This window comes from Pteronotus mesoamericanus, unplaced genomic scaffold, assembly GCF_021234165.1.
Source record: "Pteronotus mesoamericanus isolate MK-2021 breed Mesoamerican mustached bat unplaced genomic scaffold, CSHL_Meso_final contig_25, whole genome shotgun sequence".
NCBI lineage: Eukaryota > Metazoa > Chordata > Mammalia > Chiroptera > Mormoopidae > Pteronotus > Pteronotus mesoamericanus.
Genome location: NW_026555105.1, coordinates 10,649,468 through 10,669,858, shown reverse-complemented (window position 1 = coordinate 10,669,858; position 20,391 = coordinate 10,649,468). Strand labels below are relative to the sequence as shown.

Below are 20,391 nucleotides of genomic sequence, written 5' to 3'. Positions count from 1 at the left end.
CAAAAGCTGGCTTCTAGGATGAAATTAATACGAGACAGACTCCTCATAAGATTGATCATGACAAAAGAAAAATGATGGAATAAAATAAAATACAGACTAGAAGAGAAGAAGGACATGGACGTAACATGGATTAAAAGTAACTTAAAAACTATTTTGGACAGTTATATGAGACCAGGGATCAAACCCATAATCTAGGTATGTGCCCTGACCGGGAATTGAACCCTCAGCCCTTTGGCATATGGAACAATGCTCCAACCAACTGAGCCACCCAGCCAGGGCATGTATGCTATTTTTTTTAATCACATGAATGAAATCTATAGGTTGAGTCCAGGGTGCGCATGGCAGCTCCAGGCGTCATCAGGAACACAGACTCCTTCTTTACTTCTCCTCTTCCCTCCTCTGCACACGAGGGCCATCCTCAAGGTGCGCTCATGGTCCAAGATGGACATGAAACTTTACTGGACATTACTGACTGGAAGCAGGAGGAAGCAAGGCATGGCCATGGTGGGACGAACAGCAGGCCCTTCCTTCCAAGGAGCCTTCCCCGACTTGGCACACAATCCTTCTGCTTGTATCTCATTGCTGGAACCTGGTCACGTGGCCATGTGTATCTGCACAGCTGAGGGCGCTGCTACACCAAACAAAATCAGGGTTCAGCTATGGAGGAAGGAGGGGTAGAAGAAGACAGGGTTGGGCATCCATCAGGCTCTGCCACAGAGCCCAACTTCCAAAAGAGGAAACTGAGGCCCAGAGAGGTGAGGAAACTTACACCTAGCTATGAAGCAAGTAAGTGGCAGAGTTGGGATTTTCATCTGAATGATTCTTGCTCCTACCACGGTACAGGTGTCCCCCTCTCGGTGGTATGTCCAGCCACCCCTGCTCACTCCTAGCCCTGCATGGGTCTGAGTCTGTTTTGGGTTTCTCTGTCCTGGCCACCTAATGTCACCACTGTGAGCTCTCTGGTGTCGGGCATCTTATTTCCCTGACCTCTTCTGCACCTAGCACAGGGCTTGGCATGATGCGGATGTGCAAGGAACAAGATAAACTGAATGGCTGAAACCTTCAACTTCCATTTCAACTTCTTCTATTTCTTTATGGCTTTTAAATGCTATGGTCTGATTGAGACGTGTTTCGTTTTTCAGATGCATTTCTTAGATCCTCAAGTGTCAGGCCTGGCCTGGGTCTGAAAGAGCATGTAGGCCACCTCAAAAGAAAACAAGACAGGGAACTGAGAGCCAGAGAAGCCAAAGTATGTGGCTCAGATCCCAAGAAACTTGTGGCAAAGGATACGTCACATGTTCCTCACTCTGGTTCCTCTTCTGGGCACCCACAGAAAAGTCACATTTCCCAGCCCCCTTTGTGGTTAAGTTGGGGACATGTGACTAGTTCTGGCCAATGAAATATGAGCCTAAGCAATGAGCATCATTTCCGGTCTGAAGCACCCCCTCTTCTCCAAGATGACCATGAAGACCCCCAGTCAAGACCAGTGATTCACAAACTATAATGTGCATGCAAATCACTTGGGGGTCCTATTAAAATGCAGACTCTGACTCTGGGGTGGGGCCTGAGATTCTTCATTCCCAAAAAGCAATGAGGTGATGCACATGCCTCGGAGCAGACGTCTGAGTAGGGAAGAGCTGGAGGGCGGGGAAGAAGACCTGCCCAACTTCACTGGACCATTCGTGAGCAAAAGGAAACCTTTCGTTGTCTTAAGTCACTGAGATTCAGGGGTTTCTTTGTGACTCTACATAGCCTAATGTATCCCAATAAATACATTGGAATAGGAAATTGTCATTTAGCCACTCAACCAGCATTTATTGACTTCCTACCAAGAAGTCATCCTGTGCCCTGGGCTCCTCCCTCTTCAGGAGGCCCCCACTCCGAGGGTCGTGCAGGTGCAATGTCGGCCCCTGAGAGTGAGAGCTCTTGACATGCACCTCCCAGACACCCCTTTTCCCCCTCCTGGCTTTTATCTCTCCGCGGGGAAGCCAGGGTTTGAAGCCTGGACCTTTTGACTTACGAGCCCGAATTTGTTTCCAGCACCTCAAAGGGAAGCCATGCTCATTCTGGGGTCGTGTTTGGGGGACTGCAGCCGCAGCCAAAAGATTTATGAGCTCCCTGGACTACCACATCGCTCTGGTGCCAAACTTGGTTGTTTGGGGGCCTGAGCCACCCGTAAGCAGTCAGCAAAGTGGCGGTTCCTGCCGCAGTCCTTTGACACTTCAAACTGTGTTTGGAAGGTTCATCACTCACACATTCATTGCCAGACGCCCTGGTGCCAGCCGCGTGCTTCCTAAGCTGGCCAGGCCGCAGGGCTTCCCACTGTCCCCACCGCGCATCCTCTGTTACTAGAGGGAACAAATTCCAAGCAAAAGCCATGCTCTGACACAGAGAGTCTCCTCCAGGCAGACTTCCACTCACCTCCTGTCACTTCCCCGGGCAGCCGGCCCTCCTCTCCAACTCACTGTGGGAGGAGCGTCTCCTGTTGCGGATGCTGTTGATGTTACTGATCAACGTGCCTCTCTCCTCCTCCTCTTCCTCAAACCCCCTTTCTCTCCTGGCTCTTCTCTTGCCTCAGAGAGAGAAGTGCTTCAAAACTGTTCCTCCCAGGAAAATCTAATCAATAGCAATCAACAGTGACAGAAGTCAGAAGAGTGAGTATGTGGGGGGCAGAAGTACAGTTGTAGTACAGTCTTAGAAGTTTCTGGAAACTTCTGGAAGCGTACCTTGATCTGGGTGGTGGTTACATGGGTGTCTACATATGTAAAAGGTTGTTGAGCTATGCATTTAATACGAATGCACTTTAAGCATGCGCATGCGCGCACACGCACACACACCCTCAATTTAAAAATTAGATTCTGCAGTGAGTTCTATAAGCAGTAGCAAAATAAATGACAACAGCAAAAACCACAACGTAAGTTTGGAGTCATAGGGACTTGTATGAAAAATCTGGCTGTTCTCTAGCTGTGTGATGTTAGATAAGTTACTTAACCTCTCTGAACTTTAATTTTCTTATTGAGGTGTCGACTGTGAGGTGTCGCTTTTTAATAAAAAGTACCTGGCACAGAGCTGGCTCCCAATGAGTGCTCAATACATAATAATTTTCATTATCATTAAAACCAGTGGCGTTGGCCAGTGTGGGTCATTTGGTTGGAACATTGTCCTGTAACCAAAAGGTTACAGGTCCAATTATCAGTTAAGGGCACATGCCTAGTTTTTGTGTTCAATCCCTGGTCCTGGTGGGTTTGAGGTCTGGTCTAGGCATGTACGATTCTAGGTCCAGGTGTATGAGAGGCAATCAATCAATGTTTCTCTCTCACATTGATGTTTCAGTCTCTCCCTTCCTCTCTCTCAAAAAAACAAAAACAATGAAAAGAAAAATGTCCTCAGGTAAGGATAAAAAAAATAATGAAAATAAAACCAGTGGCCATACAAGGACAGAATATGGGAGTAGTCTTTCCGTGGAGCACATTGTCTATGGAAAATTTAAAGAAAAAATAAAATCGAGGTTCAGCTAGTCTACTTTCTGTTACCACTGTACACTGGCAAATCTAAGTAATATCAGTCATGAAGTATTCTGTCCAGAAAATATCTCTTTGGGGGGGTCTAAGTTATAACTGTTGAATTTTATTAATATATAGCTAAGCTTTGAATCAGCACATTCTAATTGTCCTCTAATAAACATTTCCTACACGGAAGTTAACTTGGAGAACCCCTAGGACCGCAATCGCCCCCAGCGCACGTGAACTGAAGGACACACATTCATCAAGAAAGTTCCTAACGGTCTGGGATTCACTGTGCTTCCTTCCACCTGTCTCCAGCCCCAAGGTGCTACGTACGTATTTCTACATCTCGAGTAGCGCCAAAGCAACAATGGCCGTAAGTGAGAATGAGGACAAAGGTACAGAATTTTCAGTCCTGTCATTCTACGTGTCTACTTGGCATTCTGATTGGTGTTTCAAATTTAAAACAGTGAGAAAGTGTGAACCATGAAGGATAATGATTGTGTTTGGAACGCGCAGATTTTAGTTCCCACATGAAATAGGCGTATGTTTGTTTCATCTCACGATTATTACTGAAAATAACTTTGTTGTATAAAGAAGGGGGATGTTCAAAAATGATCCTGTCTGGGTATAAAATACCCTAGGCATGCCTCTGACTAAAATATAAGAATTTATCTATCAACTGTTAATCGGTCAATCAGTCAAGTATCTCCCCTTCCCTCCAGGTTTGTGGACACTCCACCCTTATGCCCAGACACTTCTCCAGCCATTTCATCTTCATCCTTGTGAACTCTGAGAAGAAAAAATAAAATAAAAAGACACCTATTAAGAAGAGTTCCTAGTGACTAACTGGGCTCAATTTTTTAAAAAGATTTATTTATTTATTTTTAGAGAAAGGGGAAGCGAGGGAGAAAGAGGGGGAGAGGAACATCAATGTGTGGTTGCCTCTCACGTGTCCCCAACTGCGGACCTGGCCTGCAAGCCAGGCATGTGCCCTGACTGGGAATCGAACCAGAGACCCTTTGGTTTGCAGGCTGGCATTCAATCCATTGAGCCACACCAGTCAGGGATGGGCTCAATCTTTTATAGAAACAGAGCCTAGCAGCCATTTCTGCACAGGGGCCTCTCACGCAAACTGCACTTCATGGAGAAGCCTGCTCTGGACAACCCGACTGAGCTGAATTGCCTGCCTGCCTGCCCTGCGATTCTGCCACCTGAGCCAGCCCCTATAAAGGAGTTCCAGGAATCCTATTTCAACCACTGAGACTGAAGCTTTCTCCATCCAATCGGAGCTGCACAGCTCCAGCCAATCAGAGCAGCTCTATTCTGACCAATCAGGGCAGTGCCTTTTGGACCAATCAAACTGTGAGGATTTGGAGTCCTTATTTGCATGAGTACAAACCAATCTGGAACCAGGGATAGGGGCTCCTGTCTAGATAAGCCCTCTGGTTCGGAGAGTGTACTTTTTCTTTCCACCAAAGACTGAAGGCTGCGTGTCCCTGGCTGAGCTCTAGCAGGAGAGGGGCCTGGCCCTGGGGCCACTTGGTCTCAGGGGCACTTCACAGCCTTGCTGTTGCCACAGCCATGCTGGATCGCAATCAAGCTGTTCTACAGCTGAGCTGTAGCACAGTGGAGCTGTTTTGCACTGAACAGAGTCTCTTTCTTCACTGTATCCCAAATTGAGGATTTTTATTGGCATTGAGGTGGCACCAAGCACCATTGGTTGACATCCTTCATCCCTATCTTCTTCTTCCGCTAAGATTGCAACCAGCAGGGTGTCACCCGCCCCTGCTGAAAAATCCCTCAGTCCGACGTCTATATCCGGCACTCTTCCTCCTCATCAGCTGCCCCCTCTGGAACCCTCTGTTGTCCGGCTCCATCCCTTTGAGGTTTGAGGTACTGGTGGAGATCCTGGGGGCCAAAGGCTTCCCCGGCCACCCTTTGACATCACCTCTACTATCTTTGCCGAAGTCTACAGTCAAAGCTCACGTCTTTACATCCCCTACCCCTCATTGGCTGGAATGTTGTAGATGACCCCAAAATACTGGTGGCTTGAATTTGGGTCTCTTATTCCCAAAGTGCAACACAACACCCCTCCTTGCAGTCGGCTCCAGTGACCCCCCGGACACCTTCGGCTCCTAGAATAGGCAATGCTGTTATATCATGCTCTCTCCCACCTCCAGGTGTATGTACACGCTGTTCCCCCCACCTGGAACTTTCTGTCCTCTCTGATCCCAGCTTTCCTTGGCTCTCTGAAAAGGCACCTCCTTCAGAAAGCCGTCCCTCACCCTCTGTCTCAACAGGGACCCCTTCTTGGTGTGCCCAGAAATTCCACCTGTTTTCTCACTGTTACCTCCCACCCTGGGCTTTGACCCAAAGTCTGTATTCCGTATCCAGTCCCTGCAGGCCGGCCCTCAGAGATGGCCGAACTACACGAAATGGACATCGTTCTTCCAGATCACCTCGCGGTGCCCAGCAAGCGCCGGCACGCAACAGGTCCAGCCTGCATGGGCTTCTCCACCACGGCCGCCTGCCAGAGGCCGGAAAGCCGCCCTGGGGAGGCCCCTCGTTGCCAAAAGCAAACAGGCCGCCAGGGAAGTTTTGCTTTGGGTCACACCCGCCTCTGGGAGGCTGCCAATCCTCCTGCCAGAAACCGCAGGCCCTCAGAAGCTGCCCAGAGCCCGGGCCACGGGGCTTGGGAGGACTCGGGTCAGCTCTGCTAGGGGGTGTCTTCCCAGCACTTCCTGGATCCACAGCCCCCCAGCGTCGGGCAGGGGGTCGGGCAGGGCTGCAGCAGCTACGTCCAAGGCTTGGGAAGGCCCCTCGTGCTGGGAGGAGCTAGGAGGCCCCTGCCAGCCTGTCCCAGGCTCTTGGTGCTGCCACTGGCTCTGGGTTTCTCACACACACACACACACACACCCCTGGCGGGCACTCCCTTGGTGGCCTCCATAGTCTCACCTTCAGGTAAATGGTGGGAGGCCGAGGATGGGGAGAGGAGCAAGGAATGCAAAGACCAGTGTGTGTGCGTGTGTGTGTGCGCGCGCGCACGGGTGCCTGGGAGTGACCTCACAGCCTGCAGAACATAAAGACTTATAGGTCCTGCCTCCCAGGCTCAAAGTTGACTCCGTGGAGGACACGGTAACATGAGAGACACACCTCAGAGCCACCTCCTGGCCTTCTCCTTCCTCTGCCTCCTCTCAAAGGTAAGGGGGCCCCGCGGCCCCAAAACATACTGCCGGCTTCCTCGGTGTGGTGGGGGAGGTGTGAAGTCACTGCCAGGGACCCCTGGACGGACCCCTGCAGGACCCCCGTGCCGGGCACAGCCAGGTCTCCCTCCCTGGTGCCCAGACAGCTGCCTCTGACCAGCTCTGCTGTGTGACCTCAAGCAAGTTCCTTTTCCTCTCTGAGCCTCGGCTGCTCCTTTGGTTGAACGGGCACCGTTCATGAAGTCTTTGCGAGGATCATTTTGATAATTCATCTAAAGCGCTTAGCAGAGGACCTGGCACATGGCGAAAGTTCAAAAGAGGATTTGATGATTCTTACCCACCCCCACAGCCCTTCCACAAAGCAGAAGTGCATGTCCTCTTTACAAATGAGACTCAAGACATGGGCTGCTTTGCCTAACGAGCCAGGATTTGAATGGATGTTGGAGTCCCATTCACTGGAAAGTTCATACTGCAAGGGCATTAATGCTTTTAGGTCCTCAGGCAGTAAGTGACCTGCTGATGCTGGCTAGAGGGGACAGGGAGACACCTCCATGGAATAATGGCCCTCCCTTACGGGATATTTGTCAAAGGGCTTACGGGACATCTGCTTTGTCTAACATGCCCCACAACGCTGTCAGGAATTATCAGCTCATTTCCAGTCAAGCAAGGCTCAGAGAGGGTTACGCGTTGTTGCCCAAAGCCACACAGCAAAGAAACGTCGGAGCCATGGAGGAGTAGAGCGCAGGAGAGGCCTGGGTGTGGGCGGAGGGGGCCGGGGGCTTCCTTTCGTGCCTCTTCACCCCCAACCCGGACCACGGCTGCAGTCGCTGGGCCCTGTCACCCCCAGTCCTGCGGGGATGGGCCCCACCCCAAGCCATGATCTCACCGTATTTCCTTGCTCCTTTGAGGAGCTTGGGCAGGAGATTTTCCCCGCAGGTCCCAGGCAGCGGTGTGGGGAAGGCTGAGGACTCTGCCGGCACGCCCGTCCTGCTGTTTGTTCCGCCAACGGGGGCGGCTGGGGTAGCTGCAGCAGGGAGCGTGGGTTTGGGGCCCAGGATTTAGTAGAAGACCAAAGTGAAGCCATCCCGACTTGCTGTGTGCCCCTGCCGGGCTCCCGGGAGTCATGCAGCCCCCTACTCAGAACTCAGGGGCTTTGTCATGGCAAACGAGGGAAGCCGCCCCTCTCTCAGAGAGACAATGCCATGTCTCTCCTGCAGGCAGGCGGGCTCCTGGGCTCGGGGCTATGGACAGAGGTTGGGCAGACCTGGAAACAAGCAGTCACGCTGGCCGAGAGCTGGCCGTGGCTGCGCTTCATCCTACACAGGTGGTCTCCACCCCTTTTTTTTTTTTTTTAATTTATTTACTTTTTAAATACATTTGTCTCTGCCTCCCCCCCACCTCTTTCCCTTGCCCCCTCCCTCCTTCCCTCCCTCAGCTCTTCCCCTTTGGTTTTGTCCATGAGTCCTTGCTCTATGTTCCTTGACTTTCCCCTTCCCTTCCCTTTCCCTGCCCCCCACTTCCCTCTTGTCTCTGTTGATTTCTTTTCCTTTCAGTGTTGCTGGTCATATTTTCCTTGCATCTTTGCATTGTTGGTTAGGTTCCGCTTATAGGTGAGATCATATGGTATTTGTCTTTCGCCCCCTGGCTTATTTCGCTTAGCATGATGCTCTCCAGTTCCGCCCATGCTGTCGCAAAGTATAGTACTTCTTTTTTTCTTTCTGCCGCGTAGTATTCCATTGTGTATATGTACCATAATTTTTTGATCCAATCATCTACTAATGGGCATTTAGGTTGCTTCCAACACTTGGCTGTTGTAAATTGTGCTGCTATGAACATTGGGGTGCATAGGTTCTTTTGTATTGGCGTTTTGGTGTTCTCAGGGTATAGTCCACCCCTTTTTACTGAGGAGGAAACAGCTCCCTTCCTGCAGAGCAGTTAAGAGAAGTGCTCAAAGTCACACAGCAGGCCAGTGGTAGAGCTCAGGTTTCAGCTTCTGCCCAGAAGATTCCATGCCCAGGGCTCTTACCGCAGAGCCCTGCCCCCTAGTGACCACAGCACGGGTCCAGGGGAACCAAGGGTGATGGGGCAGCTTGGACAGAGGAATGAGGTCATTGGGATGGGTGTAGAGGTAGAGGGAGGCCAGAGAGGGCATGTTTCTCCTTGGGGATGCTGAAGCATCCTCTCCGACTTGTCATTATTCCTCTTGAACAAGTGGGTAAACTGAGGCAGCGGCTAAGCTGGCATCAGAGCCCCCGGGGGACAAGAGGTGGGCATGGCAATTAAGAGCCAGGGCTTTGGATTCCCAGGAACTTGGATTCCAACCCCAGCTCTACCTCTTACTGGGGATGTCGCTACCTTGCTTTGAATTTCAGTTTCCTCATCTCTAAAATGGGCCCCACACTGGGAACTTAAATTAGACAGCACAGGAACAGGCTCAGCACGTGGTATGCCCCTGGGGGACACTAGCCGCGATCATCAGTGTCATTAGTAGCTTCTCCTGGGTATCAGGACTTGTAGCCCAGCCCCTGCCAAGCTTGCCAGGTTGAAAGAGGCCAAAGTGGGAAGCCAGGTGCACAGCAGAAGGCCTATGTCCTGGCCCCCTGCTCTCAGGTGGGGGGACCCAAGGGCCCCTTCTGAGCAGAGTTCCCCGCTGCCCACTAACCAAGGAAGCCGAGCCTCTGATTTGTCAGGGAACCCCAAATGCCAGCCAGCCAATTGCCTCACGGATCAATTTCTTGTGAATCACCTATGGAGTTATTAAAATGCAGATTTTGATTCATAAAGAAGGGCCCTAGAGACTGCATATCTAATAAGTTCCTGATCATGTTGCTGCTCTCTGTCCAGACCACACTTGAGGGGTGAGGTTAGGCGAGGCCATCTTGTCTTGAATCTCTTCAGGACCACCCAGTCCCCTGCCTGAAATTCCTGCAAAGGCTGGAACTCGCTCCCTCGTAAGGCCCCAGGCACACGGCTGCACACCTGCAACCGTTACCAGTGCCATTTTAGACGGGAGCTCTGGGAGCCCCTCCTGCGCTGAGACCCCCACCAGAAGCTGATTGGCCTATTTGGGGCACCCCCTTGTGGCCAGGGTGGGAACTGCAAGCCACTGAAAGCATGTTTGCAGACTTGCGGGGTCTTAGGGATAGGACAAAGTGGGAATGGGGGGATATGGGTCATTGCCTGCTTTGTGGCTGCTCATGGGATATGAAAGCATTGATTTCATCTTGCTAAACTGCAAGTCTATCTGCTGGATAAAACCCCCAGGTCCCCAAGGATTCTGCTAAAAACTGGCCCTCTTTGGATGGGGTCACTGAGACTACCTTGAACCGTGCCTACCTCTTGGTCCCCACCTTCAACTGGGCACACAGGGAACCCATAGCATCTGGCTTCTGGTTTAGTTGTTTCTGTGTCCTGAGTGGGGAGGGGAGTCAGGACACAAGCTGATTGACACCTTGACCCGGCCCCCAGGGATGGGTCGCTGGCTCAGACTTCCCCCTATTATAGGAAAAGTCAACTCCCCACCCTGGACCCTGGGTCCTCAGTGCAGAAGCCGGCGCCCAGCCCTGCCACTGACACTCTGTGACTTTTGACAAGTCCCTTCCCTTCTCTGACACTCAGGTGCCCCATCTCTACATGGCAGGGGGGAGGGTTAGACTGCAGCAGAGAAACCAAATCCTGGCTGTGCACCACAGGCCCCTGACAGCCTGTTAAAAAGTCAGATTCCCAGGCCCCGCCTGTGGGAGCTCTGATGTGGCAAATCCTAGAGGTGGCCTAGGGGTCAGCATTTTTACCAGGTTTCCTGGTTCATTCAATGTTTGTCCAGCAACATAGTCTGGATTGTTCTAAAGATCAAAAACCTTCATAGTACTGTTTGATTTATTCAGCCCCCAAGATAAGTGCCTACCATCCACCTGCTGAAAAATGTATAGGACCTTGTGGTTTTAATCCTTCGTTTTGCTGCTTTTGCCTTCTGTAAGTTCCTGGAGGGCAGGGCCTAAGCCCTTCATTGTAACTCACACTGACGATGACCATAGCTACATGCATGAGCGTCTGCTGTACGCCAGCCTCATTTTATGTTTTGCCCAAAGCGATCCTCTGAGGGGCATGCTATTATTGCCCCCTTTTTACAATTGAGGATATTGAGGCTCGGAGAGCTTAAGTAACTTGCCCAAGACCACTCAGCTGATAAGGAGCAGAGTTAGGACTGGAACTCTAGTCTGAGTCTGTGCTCACGACCACACTGCATACCACGGGACTGCCAGGGCTCAAGGCCAGGTCTGCGTGATTCTGGGGCCAAGGTGTGGACCCCACGCAGTCCAGCCTGTCAGAGAGGTGGCCAACCGGGAGGGTGTCACTGCCCACCTTGAATGACCATGGCTCAGTGAGACCTCTCTCTCTGCAGGTGTGTGCCCAGCTGTGCCCAACGCCATGTGCCTGCCCCTGGCCGCCACCGCAGTGCCCGCGGGGGGTGCCCCTGGTGCTGGACAGCTGCAGCTGCTGCCGGGTATGTGCACGGCGGCTCGGGGAGCCCTGCGACCACCTCCACGTCTGTGACCCCAGCCAGGGCCTGGTCTGCCGGCTCGGGGCGGGCCCTGGTGGCCGGGGGGCCGTGTGCCTCTGTAAGCAGGTTTGCGGGACTGATGGAGGGTGCGGTTGGAGGGGAGGGGTGGTCAAGGCCAGAGCGTCCTCAGTCAAAGGGAAGCCCTTCTCTCCCTGCCTTTTAGCCTCACTTCAGGTACATCATCCATTTCAGCCAAGCTGGCAACCCAAAGTTCCCGAGGCCCACTCCCTGCTTCTCCCCGCTGGTGCTTACTATGACCATGCCACCGCCTGCATAGCCTTCCCCCATTTTTATGTGCCCAAATCGTAGCCAGCTTGCAAAGCCAAACCCAAACCCCTCCCCCCCGAGAAGCCCTCCCATGTTCTTCTAACCAGAAGTCATCATCCCCTCTGCGAGGCCTTCACAATACTTTTGGAAAAATAAAAGTGCAACCCCTTATAGGTATAATAGATGTCAGGCACTGTGTTAAGCACTTGCTACACAAATCACACAATCCTCACAGTAACCCTATAAGGTAAGCACTTTCAGACTCATTTTATAGATAAGGAAACTGAGGCTCATAGATACTAACTGACATGTTTAATATCATACGGCTTGGGACCTGGCCCAACAGGCTCTAAGGCAACTTTCAGTCTGTCTTCCTCCTGAATAGGGAGCCCACAGCCTGGATTCAGAGTTTGCATTTACCATTGAGCCTGAGCCTCTTCACCTTCCTCTGCTCTTCTGGGCCTCGGGGTACCAATGCTTTAGATCCGGTTCCCAGCTTTGCTCTGGGGACATGTCGGACCAGATAATTCTGGCTGTGGGGACTGTCTTGTGCTTGGTAGGACATTTAGGAGTGTCTCTGGTCTCTATCCACTAGATGCCAGTGGCATCCTCACCCCCAAGTTATGACAATCTGTCTTCAGACATTGCTGAATGTCCCCTGGGGAGAAAGTCACCTCCAATTGAGAACCACTGCTTTAGAGAAATAGAAAGAAGTAAGATATCCTCCTTCCCTCCCTTCCTTTCTTCTTCCTCTTCTTCTCCTCTCTCTCTCTCTTAATAATAATAATAATAATAAACCTTGTAGAGCAAGTAACCTCTTCCATCTATATGCATGTCACACTTTTATAAAAATAAGAACGAGAGAGAGGGGCCCATGAATCATGGACAATGAGTCGATCTATAGGAAAAACTCTGTTAACAAGAAAAACAAAACTTCGAGACAGGAAGCTACTCTTAGCAAATCCTTGTTAAATACTTCATTTAATTAGAGAAGTATAATAATGAGGGATGATTTGTTAAATAAAATCATAGCTGATTGCTAATAAAAATGTGCCAAAAAAAAAAAAAAAGAAAGGAGGAAAGTAACACTTAGCTTATAAGGCTGATATTTAGATTAGCCATGGTGCATGTAAAGCACTTGGCAGAGTGTATTTATTGACATGGCTTAGCATTTATTGTGTGCCAGGTGCTAAGGGTTTCACAAATATTACCTCTTTTAATCTCACAACAACCCTATGAGGTAGGTACTGATGTATCCTTATTTTATAAATGGAAAAAGGAGGCACAGAGAAGGTTAAGCTACTTGCAAAAAGTCACACAGCTCATAAGTAGCTGAGCTGGGATTTGAACTCAGGAAGCTGGCTCCATAATCTTCGTTTCCATTGCTCTTCCTCCTGACACTATGCTTGGTCCCTAATGAATGCCATTGCCAAGAACTTTGTTAAGGAGCTTTTAAAATCCCATATCCATTCAGACTCAAACCCTTGGAAGCCAAGGATTTACTTGGTCCTTGTTCCTTGTTCCTTGGTCCTTCTTGCAACTCGCAGCCCTGGCCAGGCAACAGGGTGGCTGCTCATGAATGTTCAATGACTTGAACTGAACTTAGAGGCCGGGAGTGGGTGAACCCCACAGGTGGGCCAGAGCCAGCTAAGACCTCCCAGGGGCCGAACTAGGTCTTGGCTCTGGGGGAAACGCCACCTCTCTGACCTCCCGCACCCCAATCACGCAGCTTCCCCAGCTCAGCTTCCCCTGGCTCCGGTTCAAAACCTTGGAGTCCTTCTTGACAGCTCTCCATTTTTTACATCCCACACACTATCCACCAGCAAATTCTTCACAAGATTTCCAGAACCTGACAATTCTCAGTCCCTTCATTGCTACCACCCTGGTCTGAGCCCCATCATCACTCGTCTGGATTCGGCAGCAGGCCCATAACTCTCCCTGCTTCTGTTCCCACACGGTAACCCAAAGGCCCCTTTTAATACAAGTCAGATCACGTCCCTGCTCTGCCTGAAAGCCTCCGACTTTCAGCTTCTCACTCCCTCAGAATAAAAGGCAGAGTCCTCTCGGTGACTGACCAGGCCCCACAGGGCCCTGATCCTGTTCTCTTTCTTATCTTACTCCCACCCTGTCTCCTGTTCTCCGCTCCAGCCACGCTGGCCTCCGTGCTGTGCCCTCAGGACCCCAGGTGCCTTCTCACCTCCGGGCCTTTGCCCCGGCTATTCCCTGTGCTGCGTTCTTTGCCCCAGATCAGTTCCCTCCTTCACATCTTTGCTCACATATCACCTCCTCCATGAGGCCTTCCTTGATCACCACATTTAAAATCACCTGCCCCACTCCTTAGCCCTGCCCTCCTTTATTTTTTCCAGCACTAATTCGATATCATAAACTCCACATACATGTTTATTGTGTTTATTTCCACTAGAACAAAATCTCCAATGAGGGCAGGAATTTACCTGTTTTAGTCATTGCTGTATCACAGATGCCTAGAACAGCGCCTGGTGCATAGTAGGCACTCAATAAATAATTGTTGAATGAATGAATGCGTGTGTAAGTGAATAATAACAATAGTTCGGGCAGTAACAGGCACCGTTGAGCATGTACTGTGAGCAAGCCCTTTACACACATGATTTCATTTTAGCCTTAGTAATGGGGTAGGTCCTATTATTCTCCCTATTTTGCAGATGAGGAAACTGGGGCTCAGAGAGGTTAAATCACCTGCCTAAGGTCACAGCATGCAAGTAGGTGAAGGCAAATAACAAAACAAAACAAAACAAAGCCAAATGTTCCTGTTCTTTCTTCTCCTGCAAGAGACTCTCGGAGGGGAAGAAGGATGAAGAAATCACCAGAAGACAAAACTGTGCTCTGAAATTATTTAGGGGAAGGTGCTGGATGAGGGGGCACTGGAGAGGGGTTAGAAGGCGTTGTGGGGTTTGGGCAGCTGCGTGTGTGCGCGTGGATGGATGACGGGGAGATCCGAGAGTGAGCAAGTCTGTAGTTGCCTCGTGCTGTTTGGGACCCTGACTGGGTGCCCCAGGGCGGGGGAGTGGCTGCCCGGGTGTCAACCCCCTCCCCGCCCCGCCCCAGCCAGCTCTGAGCTGGAGGACCCAGGAGAAGCGCCAGGAAACCTTGCTAAAATTATCACCCCTCCAGCTGACTTTCCGAAACAGCCTCTCTGTTTACCAGGTCATCTCAGTGACCAAGGGGCCCAGGGCTGGGGCACCAGGGCTGGGAGGCCGGGCTCAGCCAGGTTGGGGATAGCGACTGAGGCGCAACTGCCCCTGCAGTTTCTAAAAAACCAGTGGCCACATGGTCCAGGCTACAAGGTTGGGACTTGAAGCCAAAGAGCCGTGGCCTGGAAGAAGCAAGGAGAGCGAGCCGACACTGGTCCTGTCCGCTCAGAGGAAAGAACATCGCCCACTCCCGCTCATTGAGCATCTGCTATGTCCTGGGCTTGGGGCAAAATGCTGTAAGTGCACCAGCCAATTTAACCTCCCAGCCGCCCTGTGAGCAGGGTACCACGGCTCCGAGCGGCACAATAACTTGCCCCAGGTCCCTCAGCTTTCAAGTGGGGAACTGGGGGTTTGAACCCACACCTACATGGTAAAAAAATTCCTGCATGTGTATGGACCTATTTGAGGTTTTTCTTTGAAGACTCGGGACAACCTGCTTGCCAGCGAGTCCTTCCCTGGGGGCCCAGCCCCACTGCCGCCCACATCTCCAGGAAGCCCTCCTGATGGCTCCTTTCTTTGTACTTCCCCAGCAGCCTCCCTTGACAACTGTATCGTGGAGATGATAACTTTCGTATATGTCTCCCCTACTGGCGCCCACATCTCTCCAGGCAAGGACTGTGGCTTAGCCCTGCCTAGGAGCACAGAGGCTGGCACATGGCAGGGCCACACTGTACATCTCTGGAATTTTAAGGAATCAGAGCTAATTTATCAATGTCTCTTCTGCGCTGGGCCTGTGACAGGCAGTCATTCAAAGGACACGGATGTGCCAGGGTGAGCACCCTCAGTCCCAGCCTTCAAGGAGTTCATGTCTAGCAGAGCAAGTGGTAATGACGCCCATATCGTGAGGGCTGCATTCCAAGTGTTTCCTGAGCACCTACTGTATGCTTAGCATTGTGCTACATACTCTGTACAAATTATCTCCTGTGACTGAAGGTAGAGATTACTGTTCTCATCATTGCTATTGCTCTGGTGACTCAGAGAAGTCAAGCAGCTTACCTGAAGACACACAGCCAGCAGGTTAAGCCTCGACCATGAAAGTTGGTAGCATGAACTCTCCGTGTGTATGTCATAGTTACCTGTTATTAATCTATCATAATTATACTAATAACAACAGAGCAGCTAGGATCTAATGTCTCCTTTATGTTGTATGCATTACATGCAAGCCCTTTACACATGGTCTCATTTTGTTCAGTGTATACCACAACCCTGTGAAATGCAGGGTGGGGCAAAAGTATGTTTACAGTTGTGAGTACACGAAACAGGGTTTATTATTGTATTATTTATATCACAACTGTCAACCTACTTCGGCCCACCCCTATAAGTACCATTATAACCCATTTTGTAAGAGAGGAAACTGAGGCGTCTCAAAAGTGAGATCGCTTGGCCAAGGTCCAGAGCCAATGTAGGGGCTCAGACCGGGCAGGCTTCTCGCAGGCCCCGTGCCAGGACCCGGTGGGCCACGCCACCTTCCCGCAGGTGCCAGGGCAGGCCGGTGGGGCCTGAGATGCTGGCGGGGCTGGAGCCCCTTGCAGAGCTCAGATGCTTTAAGGGCGCGGCTCCCCGACGGGCCGCTCTGCCGACGAGCCGCGTGGCGCCTGTGGCCGGCACAGCCGCACCCTTAGAAAGCTGGGGGGTCACCGACGGAGGCCCGCTCTCTCCTCCGCAGGGGGCGAGGATGACGGGAGCTGTGAGGTGAACGGTCGCCGGTACCGGGACGGCGAGACCTTCCAGCCGCACTGCAGGGTTCGCTGCCGCTGTGAGGACGGCGGCTTCACCTGCGTGCCACTGTGCAGCGAGGACGTCCGGCTGCCCAGCTGGGACTGCCCCCACCCCAGGAGGGTTGAGGTCCCGGGCAAGTGCTGCCCTGAGTGGGTGTGCGACCAGACAGGGGGGCTGGGAGCCCAGCCCTTGCTGGCCCAAGGTGAGTGCGGGGCTGGCCCAGGCTGGGGGGCGGGGCGGTTGGGAGGGCGGGGCGTCTGGGGGCGGGGCCTCTGAGGCAGCAGGACCCCTGGACACACCAGAGGGGGAGGGGCAGGGTCTGAGGAGCGCGTAGGAAAGTGGAGAAGAGTCACAGGCCTCCTCAAAACGGACAGAAGAAGAAACAGTGGTAGAAGTACGTCACTGTAATCACAGATAAAGCCAAAATTGGTGGCAGCGTGAAGGGAATGGTTAGAATTTTTGAACCAAATTCTCCCATTTCATAGCCAAGTATACTATTATATATTGCTATATTATATTATAGAATAGTATATATAATATACTACATATTATTATACTTGTAAAATACATATTAGTAATATATTTATAGAACATAAATATTCTATAATACATAATATTAATATACAATTATTTGGGCTTATCAAAAGAGGAACTCCAAATTGAACGTAGCAAGGTGGTTGCCTGAGTCATGGGCCTAGACTTTGTTGTTGTTATGTTGTGGGTTTTTAAAAAATATTATTATATGAGTGTGATTTTTTTTTAAAAAAAGTAATCTAGAAAGAAGGCGTTAGTTCCGAAAAGGAGGGCACCAGAGGGGAGGTCGTAGAGCAGGCGGGTGAAGCAGGAGGTCAGCCCGGGGCCTAAGCCAAGTCCTACCATTTTCTAGCTGTGCGACTCTCAGAAGGTCGCCTAACTTCTCTGTGCCTCAGGCCCTTCGCCTGTGAAATAGGAGCGCCCACCTCAGAGAGCTGTGGCGAGGCCTGGATGAGTAAATACAAGTACAGCCATCACGACGGTGCCCGGCACACAGCACTGCGTTGGTGGGAGCTGTTTTCATCCCAAACACGGAAAGTGACACACCTGTTTAAGTCCACAGGCGAATGCCGCGAGTTTGCCTGATGCATAAGAAGCAGGATAGCACACTGTGCGTGCAATTTTATCTCCATTATGTGTCTGCCTATGGGTGTCTGGAAGTATATGTTCATATATACATCATACGTGCTGCACATGTGTGCCTATGACACAGGGTTTATCAGCCTCGGAGCTTCTGACATTTGGGCGGGTAATTCTCTGTGGAGGGACCATCCTGTACATTGTAGTGTGTTTAGCAGCATCCCTGGCCTCTACTCCCTAGATCCCAGTAGCCCCCTCCCCCAGTTGCGACAAAGCAAAAATGTCTCCAGACATTGCCAAGGGATCCCTGGAGGACAAAATCGCCCCTGGCTGAGAACCACTCGTATAAAGGACCAGAAGGGAGGACACCAAAATATCAGCAGAGAAAAATGAAACTTGGGGAGGAGGAAAATCGTGACCCCGGTGACCCCGCCGCTTCGTTCCAGGCTTGGCCATGGAACCACCGGCATCCCTGTGGCCAACACACGGCCCCATGACACACAGGCCACAACCTCCCTGTAAAATGAGAAGCCCACCAGTCACTGGGGGATGGTCCTGGTCAGCAGCATCATTTATGAGGCGTTTACAAGTACCTGGCACCATACTTCCCCGCCATTATTTTATTCAATCCTAATAATCAACTATTAGGACATGCACACAGGAAGAAACTGAGGGGCAGAGAGGTTAAGCAACCTGACCAAGATCAATCACATCATAACTCAATGGGCTGACTTGGCTGCCAAGTCCTGGCCTCCCAGTGCTGACCCTTCTTTCTCCCCACCCCCTCCCAGGACTCCAGTCTTCTGGCTTTGTCGCTCTCCCGCCTCCTGGGGTCCCCTGCCCAGAATGGAGCACGGCCTGGGGTCCCTGCTCCACCACCTGTGGGCTGGGCATGACCACCCGGGTGTCCAACCAGAACCGCTTCTGCCGACTGGAGACGCAGCGACGCCTGTGCCTGCTTGGGCCCTGCCCACCTGCCAGTGGCCGCAACCTACTGAACAGCGCCTTTTAGAGCAGGCCCAGCAGGCAAGCGTGGCTACAGGCACCTGTCTAGTCCGGGCCCCCCATCTGGGCCCTGGAGGACAAGAATGGTCACAAGTGGCCTGGTCTGTCTGGACCCCAAGATAGAGCAGGGATGCATTCATTAGCCCCGTTTCCTCTAACTCCCAGCCGGGGAGGCTGGCCAGGTTTCTAGGGTCTTCTGGTCCATTCCCAGCCTCCACGCAGCCTTTATCAAAAAAGCATGTGCACTAGCTTTCCAGGGAATGGGCAGCCACCTCTCTTCTCAGGCAGGTACTGGGCAGGACTGCCTATTTTCTGGGGCTGTGGTGAAGAGGGGCACGGACCTTCAGACTCACTTGCATCCTTTCCTGTGGTGACGTCGAAATGTCCCTGAACACGTGCCTATGCATGCTGTTGGGTGTCAGGCTTACGCTCTCTGAGACAGCCCTCCCCGACCGGGGCAGAATTCAGGGGCCTCATGCTTTGTGAAAATCGCCAGATGAAATCACTGTCTTGAAGAAAGTCAGAAAACAGTCCTTGAAGTGATCTATTAACTCTACTTGTATTAGTAAGAACTACCCTTTTTTCAGCCCCTGGGATGTGCCAGGCACTGAGCTAGACACTTTATATAGATCAGTGCTTTGCAATACCCTGGACTCAAGAGAAGTAGGGGAGAAAGTCCTCGGGGACTGGGGAACTTGGTCTGAAATAAACCAACCTAAGTATGAAGTTCTGTTTCAAGTCTCATGTTTTATTGTTAAAAAAAAAAAACCAAAAACCTTACCTCTAAGTTTATATCCTCCGCTGTGACCTACTGTGTTTGTTTAAAAATAAAAACAGTGTTTTCTTTAGGGTTCAGCTAGGAAATTAGAAAACACACAAACGCATAGGTCTTAAGCGTATGGTTTAACGAGTCTTTATAATATACACACTTATGTAACCCCTGCCTCAGTCAAGGCGTAAGGCATCACCATCCTCCCTGAAAGTTTCCTCTGGCCCCTTGCTACTCCTCCCCTCTGCTCTCTGAGGCAACCGCTGATCCGATTTCTATCACCGTAGATGAGTATTGTCTGTTCTTGAACTTCGCATCAGTAGAATCACACAGTAGGTACTCTTTATTGAATGGCTTCTTTGGATCAATACCAGCCCTGGGGTGGAGGGGCCGAGGAGCTGAGGGAGGGCGGAGCCCAGAAGCTGGGGGACCAGCTAGCAGAAGATGGAGCCACCGAGGAGCAGCAGGCCCGAGGTGACACACCCACGTAAGCCTTAAAAACAGACGGATATGGAGGATAGACCCTGGCTTGTGCTCTCTCCTGTCCCCTAGTTTCCAGTAGGGCCTCCCATTGGTCAAACCTACAGGGAAGGGGGAGGGGAGGGAGCCTGAGAACGTAGAGCTCAGGGGGGCGGGACGCAGGTGAGGACCTCCTCTATGTTCACTTTCAATATAAGCTATTATTACCCTGCCTCCGTGGTTCTTTCCAAGTGAGAGAGTGACGAGAAGGCAAGGGCTGGGAGTCTTCTGACTTGTGGAAAAGAGGAGGAGGTGTTGAGGAGCAAAGGTCCCCAGGTGAAAATCAGGCCACACCCACTGAAGCTCACAGCCAGAGGTACCTGGTCCAGCCATTCCCATTATATTTATACATTGCACCCATGGCATTGTAATTGTATCCATGTTGTTGCAAGTCACAATAACACATTCTTTCTTATACAATATTCTATTGTGTGAACATACCACATTTATTTATTCATTCTACTCTCCATGGGCATTGGGGTAGTTTCCAGTTTGCGGC

The 20,391-nt window shown here is 51.2% G+C and overlaps 1 protein-coding gene across 1 annotated transcript; it reads left to right on the top strand.

Annotated features, from left to right (window-relative positions):
• The first annotated feature begins 6,631 nt into the window (after positions 1-6,631).
• CCN5 (cellular communication network factor 5) lies at positions 6,632-18,621 on the top strand. The gene is made up of 4 exons (XM_054573394.1): positions 6,632-6,706; positions 11,112-11,328; positions 16,434-16,688; positions 18,391-18,621. The coding sequence occupies exons 1-4, from the start codon at positions 6,647-6,649 to the stop codon at positions 18,609-18,611; spliced, it is 753 nt and encodes a 250-aa protein (XP_054429369.1). The 5' UTR covers positions 6,632-6,646; the 3' UTR covers positions 18,612-18,621.
• Positions 18,622-20,391: the final 1,770 nt, after the last annotated feature.